We start from the raw sequence: 8,805 nt of genomic DNA on the forward strand, positions 1-8,805 counted from the left end.
GGGGGGGTGGGGGGGAGTCAACTTGGCAGTGGGATGCCAGTCTGAGAATTCGAGGAACGCCTTCCCCCAACCTAGTTCCCTTCCCAGGCCAGGACAGCGTTTTCCTCCTCTATTCTCTGGGGTGCCAAGCTCACCGTGCATGCCCCGAAAGGCCTCAAGCAGGAAGCCCGCCTCCTCCTGGATGCGCTCCTCGATGCCACGCTTGCCCACGCCGAAGTCCCGCAGCGTGCTGATGGAGAAGCGCCTGAGTTGCTTGGCGCACTCCCCATTGCTGAATGCCACCCCTGGGAAGGGAATGTATGAGTGGCGAGTGGCCAGAGAGGGGTGGGGTCAGAGGAAAGTGGGGGAAGAGGGAGAGAGAGAGAGAGAGAGAACACTCAGAGTCAGAGAAATACAGAAAGAGAAAGAGAACACTCAGAGTCAGAGAAATACAGAAAGAGAAAGAGACCAAGTTGGAAGAAAATTAGAAGAAAGGGGCAACACGGATGTACAGAGAATCAGAGACACTCACATAAAGAGAAAGAGGCAGGAGGGACGGAGGGGAAGTGAGATATGTGGAGTTCTGGGAAGTGGGAGTAAAAATGGAGAAGGATTCTAAGACTGAGATGGAGAAGAGAGAAAAACATATACAGAGAAGCAGAGGTGGCCTCGAAGAGAGAAGAGGCTTTTACCAAGAGGTGGAGGCATGGGGATTGTGAAGCAGAAATGTGAGATTCTAAGACAAAGGAAAAGAGAGGCAAGGAGAGGGAGAGAGAAACATGGGGAGGCACAGAGCTGAGAAGGAGAAAACAACAAATGACACTTGGAGACAGAGGACCAGGGTTCCAAAGCAAAAATTCCAAGAGCTTCTAAGCGATACAGAGAAAGAAGAGCCATCTAGTGAGAGAGAACCAGGAGATGGGGCAAAGAGAAGCAGGGAGACGCAGAAACACTAAGACAAGTTAGAGGGGACACAGGGATAAACAGAACTGGACAGAGGAGACCGAGGAAGGGCTCTCCCTCAGGGAGAAGAATGCTGGGACACTGAGGCCATCAAGTCTGCTTGACCACATTCCCCCTCCAGCGTCCCCCTCACCATAGCCTTTGAAGAGCCAGTCAAAGGTGGCCTGCTGGCCTCGCCCACTGAATTCCTCAGCCTGGTCCACCAGAGCCTCCTTTACAGCCTCATGTCCACACAGCACCACGATCCTCCGAGTGCCCAGGTGGACGGTGAACACGGGACCGTAGTACTGGCTGATCTGATGGAGAGGCAGGGGAGTGGTGAGAAGGAGCAGCCCCAACTCTGAACTGACTCTGTACCCAGACTTCACAGACTGGGATACACTTTGCCCGAGTTCTGTCAGTCAAGGAACTGGACATCCCAAGATCTGGTCTTTCCTGGCTAGAACCCCAGTACTAACCCTTCAAAACTCCCCCCTCTTGCCCTGGCTGGTGTGGCTTGGTTGCTTGCACGTCGCCCCATGCACCGAGAGGTCACCAGCTTGATCCCCTGATTCTGATCAGGGCACATGCCAGGGTTTTGGACTCCAATGACGTTTCTCTCTCTTTCTCCCTCTCATTTCCTCTCTCTGAAATCAATACAAACACATATTTTTTAAAAAACCTCCTCCTTGCTAAGATTTCAGTCCAACCTTGCCAATCCCCTGCTACAAAGTCTCAGCCAGACCGGGCAGGCCCCCAACCCCACCCTAACACCCATTTCCCTGCCTCATGACACCTTCATGAGGGAGTTGTACATCTGCTCTGTGTTCAGCTGCAAGTAGTTCCCGATGAAGGGCAGCGCTCGGGGACCAGGAGGTAGCTTTCCCCAGAACTTCCTTTGCCGCCAGACAGACATCAAGACCATTATTGTCAGGCAGGACAGCAAAGCCACCAGAAGCATCCCCGAGGCCAGCATGGTGGCGCTGAGAGTGAGAGTCACATGGTGAAGGCTGGGACGGCTTGTCTTTATACTAACTGGCAGAGAGGGGTGGCCTTTGGTCCTGGTTATATAAGTGTCTCATTTCACCTCCCAATTATACCTCCCACCATGCTCCCGCCTAGCTTGGGATGCAGCCAACAATGGAGGAGGGAGGGACTCCAGAGCAGATTAATAAGTCTGAATTTGTGGCTTCTCCTGAGGGGCCAGCCCAGGACTGTGGACTTGGGGGGAGAGGGGGCGGGCAGAGATAGTAGACAAATTTCAGAGCTGAAGATTCTGGAATATTTGCATGTGTGAGTCCCTGAGCTTGGGATTTGGGGACTCAGAGTGAGAAAGAACATCAAAGTTGTGGAGTTTAGGGTCTTGGGAGAGAAGAATAAAAGATTTAAGGGTATTGGAATAAGAAATCCACATGTGGCTGTGGATTTGGGGATCTTTTGCTAAGGACTGGATCATGGAGTCAGCTCCTGACCCAGATGCTGACCTGCTTTTGTTTTGGACATAATACCACCTCTTCATGCCCAGAATCCTCATTGGCACCTCAAAGCGGAGTCAAGATGGCATGCCACAGGACTGCCCATTCCTGGTTGGGAAAGGGAGAGACAACCAGAACCACATCTCAGTGGAACTTTCCACAGAACTGGAGAAGATTGACTCATGGTCTCAGTTGGCAGAGGGATGGGCCAGGACTTGGCAAATAGTAATGACAAGTGCAATACGGTACGAAAAATCCCAACTGTCTGCAGGTATATAATTTACAGAGAGCCACAATGACTCCCTGCCCAGATCCTTAGGGAAACCCACCAAGTTGATTCCATCATTCCTATTGTTATTATTATTATTCATTTATTTATTTATGCTTCCCATTTTATATAAGGGCAAGATGAGGGCAGAGAACAGAGAGTGGGCAGGGAAACATATGTCTCTCCTGCTCTCTACTTTTATTCCCCCTTTCTGGGACTGAATTTGCCACCAGTGGAAAGGTTATATTTGAGGGGGTGTGTGTTTTATAGGTAATTCCTGGCTCAGCAGGGCTGCTATTATCAGGCAGAGGGAACCATAAGAGGACAGATTTGAGTAAGTTTCAATGTTGGGAACAGAGGTGGGCCCTGAGATGCTGAGCGGGGGGGGCGGGGAGGAGGCATCAGATAGCCCTGGGACAGAGGGCCATCACATTGACATTGAGCTTGTTTCCAGGTAGACACTAGGATTGAAAATGAGTTGACACTGAACTTGATACCAGGAGAGCAGTAGTAGAGCACCAATGGTGTTGAGCAGGCTCTGAGAGTAGACCCAGGTGGCCCATTGAGGCTGGCTTCCAGAAGGCATATGATGGCACCATGTGGGCTCTGAGGTTGATCCCAGCAGGCTCCAGCATGAGCACCAGATGAGCACTGAGATTGGTCCTATGTGGGCCTGAGAGGGGATCCTGACGGCCACTGGGCAGGCTCCAATATTTGGACCATCCTACTTAGGTGCCACCTCTAATCTCAGGTGAGTGCAAGTGGGTGAGGCTGGCACTCTGAGGACTGGCATGCTGCTCAACTCATTGTAGGCCCCTGAGCTATGAGACCGGTAGGGAGGGAACAAAGGGTGGAGAATGAAGCAGAGAGAGGAAAGCTGTTTGTTGGTTTTGGAGGGGGAAAGAAAAGGGAAGGAGGATTCGCATGGGTTTGGCAGGTAGCAATCCCCTAATCTTTTTTTTCTTTTTGATCTTTTTACAAAATGAGGTAACATTGGTTAACAACATTATATAATTGAATGTGTATAGCATTGTAATTGATATCAATACACTGGATTGCATTCTTACCAACAAAAGTCTAGTTTCCATTCTTGCACCTGGGCTGGCCTCAAGCCTGGGCCACTCCTTTACCCTCTTGTTCCTTGAGAAGGAAGCAGGTAGGACTTTGAGGAGTTTGTTTCCCTATGAAGTTGGCATCAGGAAGGGCCCTGAATGTTTAGACAGACAGCTGGGTGGGGAGGGTGTGAGGGGTCAAGACTGGGAAAATTACTTGAGGTCATGTCCCTGACCCTGGAACATAGAGTGAGAGATCAGTTTCTGACATCACATGCCTTACCTCCCAGAGAAAGGACACGTGCCCGTGTGCAGTGGCCAGGATAGGCTTCAGAAGAGAGCTGGTGCTGAATCCAGGATATCTCTTCCCCTCACTGGGCCTCAGTTTTCCTTTCTGGATGGATGGTACAATGGTTAAGAGCAAGATAGAGACATGGATTGTTATCCTAAGCTTATCCTTTCTTCAATGTGTGACCCTGAATGGGTAACCTAACCTCTCTGAGCCTATGAAGCCAATGACAGTACCCAACCCTTTGGCATTTTGGTGAGGAGTCGATGGGTTAATGTGTGTGATATACATAGCAGTAAACACTCAATAAATATTAGTTGTTCTTGCTCAGGATCTTCTGGGTGGGCATGGAGCCCTGCACAGGACGTTCCCCTCTGTCCTCCTCTATCTCAATCCCCTTGTCTCTGACTTTCTCTTTCTCCTTCCCTGTACGTCAGCCTGCCCCTTAGCCCTGTGTGTGCTGGATCTGGATCCCTTCGTATTTGTGTCATTTTATCCAGTGGGTTATCCCAGATGCCTCTGCCATGTTTATCCTTATTTATACACCTGCAGATGTGTATCATTCTGGGTACATGCTTGGGGTGTCTGTGAATGTGTGTGTGCGTGTATGCGTCAGTGTGTCCATGTTGATAAATTCATGCCCACACCTGTCTTTGAGGGGTGGGGGTGTTGGTGCATAAATTGGTATCCATACCTGTTTATGCTCATATATGCATATCTGGGTGCATGATAGGGTATGTGTGTGTCCTTGCCAGAGTGCCTGATTGCATGCCGATCTCTGTGTCTGTAGGTAGTATGAGTACATGCTTTGGGATATGCTTGTTGGGTGACATCTGCATGTGTGTCTCTGTGTCCAACCTGATGTTTTGATATCTGTATATACATATGTAAAACAGCTGACTATATATGAGTGTGTGGCTGTGTTTGTGTGCATTCTGGTATAGTATGCAGGCACGTGGGCCACACTATATACACATGAGCATCTGAGATTGACTTGTGCCTATCTATGTTTGAAATCAATCACAGCCCAGCTCCATGGCCCTTCTTAAAAAAATAAGTAGTTCCCTTATTTTTTCAGAGTATTTACCTCCCTCCATTTTCAAGGGTTACACTAAGTAGAAAAAGCCTCCACAAGACAGGTGTGTCTTGAGAGCATTTCTAGGTAGGTTATTCTCATTGGATCAACTTAAATATCCTCTCTGAAAATTCTCTTTCTCATGGTTATACACACACACACACACACACACACATGCACACCACGCATACACACACACACACATCAGACTTGTAAGCCACTCAACAAATTTAGCAGCCATTGAACCAGTGCTCACTGAACCACTAGTTTTTCCAGGCTTTGCTAGATAAGACTGAGAACACAGGGGTTACTAAGACAGTCCTGAGCCCTGAACTCATGGGGCTTTCACTCCAGAGGGAGACAGATCAGTAACAAGAAAGTGACAGCTCAGAATGGACAGTGCTGGGAGGAGAAGGCACAGGCAGAGGGCTCATAGCCAGAACGGGGAGCCCAGGGAGCTGTGGGAGCCCAGAAATGGCACCTGATCAACTTTGTAGGTTCAAGGTAAGCCCCTATAGGGCTAAGAAGGATTTTCCATGGAAGGATAGGGAGTGTTGTGAGGGAGAACTGCAGGCAGAGGAATAAGCTCATATAAAGTTGAGAGCCCCAAAGAGTATGGTTGAGTGCTCCTAGAGTGTAGAGACCTGGGGCTGTGTTCACTCATGAAACTGGAGCCATCAGCAGGAGTCAGGTCATATGGAGCCTTATGCAACTTGTTGGGGAGTTTGGATTCTATCTAGAAGCAAAAGGAAGCCACAAAAGGGTTTTGTTCTGTTTTGTTTTGTGTGTGTGTGTGTGTGTGTGTGTGTGTATGTATGTATTTTAAGTGTTAAATATGTCTCCATTTTCCCCAATTGCCGACCCCCACCACTCCCACCCCAGAGGGCAAGCCCCCACTGCCCCAGTGTCTGTGTCCATTGGTTTGCTAATATGCATGCATAGAAGTCCTTTGGTTGATCTCTAACCCCTGCCTTCTCTCTGAGGTTGGACGGTCTGTTCAGTGCTACCTTGTCTCTGGATTTGTTTTTGTTCATCAGTTTATGTTGATCATTATATCCCATATATGAGTGATATCATGTGATATTTATTTTGTTGATTTGTTGATGATAGCCATTCTGACAGGCGTGATATGGTACCGCATTGTCATTTTGATTTGCATCTCTCAGGTGGTTAGTGACTTTGAGCATCTATTTATATAAAAACCCTGGGTGTAACATCACGACTGAGGCTCGACCAACTGGAAGGAAGTCAGTCCTGCAGCGGTCGTCCTGGAAATGGCTACACCCTCCCCGAGCTGTTCCCTGTGAGGGCAGCGAGGTTTGAGGCAGGAACTGGCCCTCAGAGCATGGAGGCATATCTTTATAAAGTTTTAATACATTATATTAGAGGTCTTGGTAGTACTGTTTACCCACAGCATCTACAGGAATTGCTGCAAATTTACTTTTGGTGGAAGCACCTTTCATTCCCAATATAAATTACCCATTCCACTAAATGAAACTTCAATTTCTAAACTCAATATAAAGAGTGAAGTTGCTAAAACTATTAAAAAGGCCCAACTTCTCATTATTGATGAATGCACCATGGCATCCAGTCATGCTATAAACGCCATAGACAGATTACTGAGAGAAATTTCAGTGTTGTATTGGGTGGGAAAGTTCTCCTTCTTTGAGGGGATTTTCGACAGTGTCTCAGTATTGTACTGCCTGCTATGCGATGGGCCATAGTACAAACAAATTTAAAGTACTGCAATGTGGCACCCAGCCCATGCACCAACGTGGAGAGCACCGTCCACAGCCGCGGATCCCACTGCAGTGTCCGCTGCTGCCCCTGAGGATCGCGGAGAACCCACAGGAACCAAAAATGCTGAAACCAATCCATGCCGAGTCACCACCATGGATGCTGAGCTGGAGTTCGCCATCCAGCCAAACACGACAGGAAAGCAGCTTTTTGATCAGGTGGTGATGACGATGGGCCTGCGGGAAGTGTGGTACTTCGGTCTCCAGATAATAAAGGATTTCCTACCTGGTTGAAACTTGATAAAAAGGTGTGGGCCCAAGAGGTCAGGAAGGAGAATCCCCTGCAGTTCAAGTTCAGGGCCAAGTTCTACCCTGAGGACGTGCCTGAGGAGCTCATCCAGGACATCACGCAGAAGCTCTTCTTCCTCCAAGTGAAGGAGGGCATTCTGAGCCATGAGATCTACTGCCCTCCCAGACTGCGGTGCTCCTCGGCTCCTACCCTGTGCAGGCCAAGTTTGGAGACTACAACAAAGAATTGCACAAGTCCGGGTACCTCAGCTCCCAGCAGCTGATCTTCCAGAGAGTCATGGACCAGCACAAGCTCACCAGGGACCAGTGGGAGGACTGGATCCAGGTGTGGCACGCGGGGCACCGCAGGATGCTCAAAGACAGCGCCATGCTGGAGTACCTGAAGATCACCCAGGACCTGGAAATATACGGGATCAACTATTTTGAGATAAAAAATAAGAAAGGAACAGACCTGTGGCTTGGATTGGAAGCCCTGGGACTAAATCTTTACGAGAAAGATGATAAGTTGACCCCAAAGATTGGCTTTAAGTGGAGTAGGATCAGGAACATCTCTTTCAATGACAAGAAGTTTGTTATCAAGCCCATCGACTTCGTCTTCTACGCCCCAGCCTGTGCATCAACAAGCGGATCCTGCAGCTCTGCATGGGGAACCGCGAGCTGTACATGCACCGCAGGAAGCCCGACACCATCGAGGTGCAGCAGATGAAGGCCCAGGTCCATGAGGAGAAGCACCAGAAGCAGCTGGAGCGGCAGCATCTGGAAACGGAGAAGAGGCGAGAGACATGGAGAGAGAGAAGGAGCAGATGATGCAAGAGAGCGGGGAGCTGATGCTCAGGCTCCAGGACTACGAGCAGAAGGAGCAGAAGACCAAGAAGGCCGAGGAAGATCCAGAGGGCCCTGCAGCTGGAGAAGAGTGGAAGCGGGCACAGGAGGAGGCGGAGCAGCTGGAGGCCGACCACGTGGCTGTGCTGAGAGCCAAGGAGGAGCTGGAGAGGCAGACAGTGGATCAGATAAAGAGCCAGGAGCAGCTGGCCGCGGAGCTCGCAGAGGACACCGCCAAGATCGCGCTCCTGGAGGAGGCGCGCAGGCACAAGGAGGATGAGGTGGAGGAGTGGCAGCACCGGGCCAAGGAAGCCCAGGATGACCTGGTGAAGACCAAGGAGGAGCTGCAGCTGGTGATGACAGCGCCACCGACCCCACTGACCCCGCCGCCCTCTGTGTACGAGCCGGTGGCCTATAACGTCCTCGAGAACTTGCAGGAGGAGGGCACGGAGGATTCGGGCTTCCCTGGTTACGTCCCATTTGTATCATAGTGCCAAACAGCCTGATTTTTACTATTATCATTATTGAATCACTTCCTATCTGTGCTGGGAGCAGGGCTGATCAAATCAAGGAAAGGGCCGCTGCATGCCTGCAGGGCAGCTCCGTGCTGGTGTGTGTGTGTGTGTGTGTGTGTGTGTGTGTGTGTGTGTGTGTGTGAGTCGTGTCATTACAGAACCCACAGTGGCCCCAGTCCGTGCCATATTCCTTCTGTATTTGAAATTAGCTCAGATTGATTAATTGCACTTGATTTCTGTGAAGGATGCATCTCTATATTTATGTTTTTGAGGCTTGAAAACTGGTCGAAAGTACTCACACACATGCACACAGTGACTTCCTCCCTCGGAAGGCAGCATCCTC

General features: G+C 49.7%; 1 protein-coding gene and 1 pseudogene across 1 annotated transcript in view; one reads left to right on the forward strand and one right to left on the reverse strand.

The window, feature by feature from the left end:
• Positions 1 to 1,953, reverse strand: part of LOC102758245 (cytochrome P450 2A13) — a gene marked incomplete at its 3' end in the record, with an annotated part of 2,764 nt that extends 811 nt beyond the window's left edge. Inside the window, exons 1-3 of the mRNA XM_015560938.1 lie at positions 1,718 to 1,953; positions 1,076 to 1,238; positions 7 to 284 (exon numbers count right to left, since the gene is read on the reverse strand). Of these exons, the coding sequence (XP_015416424.1) occupies positions 7 to 284; positions 1,076 to 1,238; positions 1,718 to 1,897 (621 nt within the window). The remainder of the gene's footprint in view (positions 1 to 6; positions 285 to 1,075; positions 1,239 to 1,717) is intronic.
• A 4,917-nt stretch (positions 1,954 to 6,870) lies between these two features.
• On the forward strand, positions 6,871 to 8,438 carry LOC102758530 (annotated as a pseudogene).
• Positions 8,439 to 8,805: the final 367 nt, after the last annotated feature.

This window comes from Myotis davidii, unplaced genomic scaffold (assembly GCF_000327345.1).
Source record: "Myotis davidii unplaced genomic scaffold, ASM32734v1 scaffold736, whole genome shotgun sequence".
Classification (NCBI taxonomy): Eukaryota; Metazoa; Chordata; class Mammalia; order Chiroptera; family Vespertilionidae; genus Myotis; species Myotis davidii.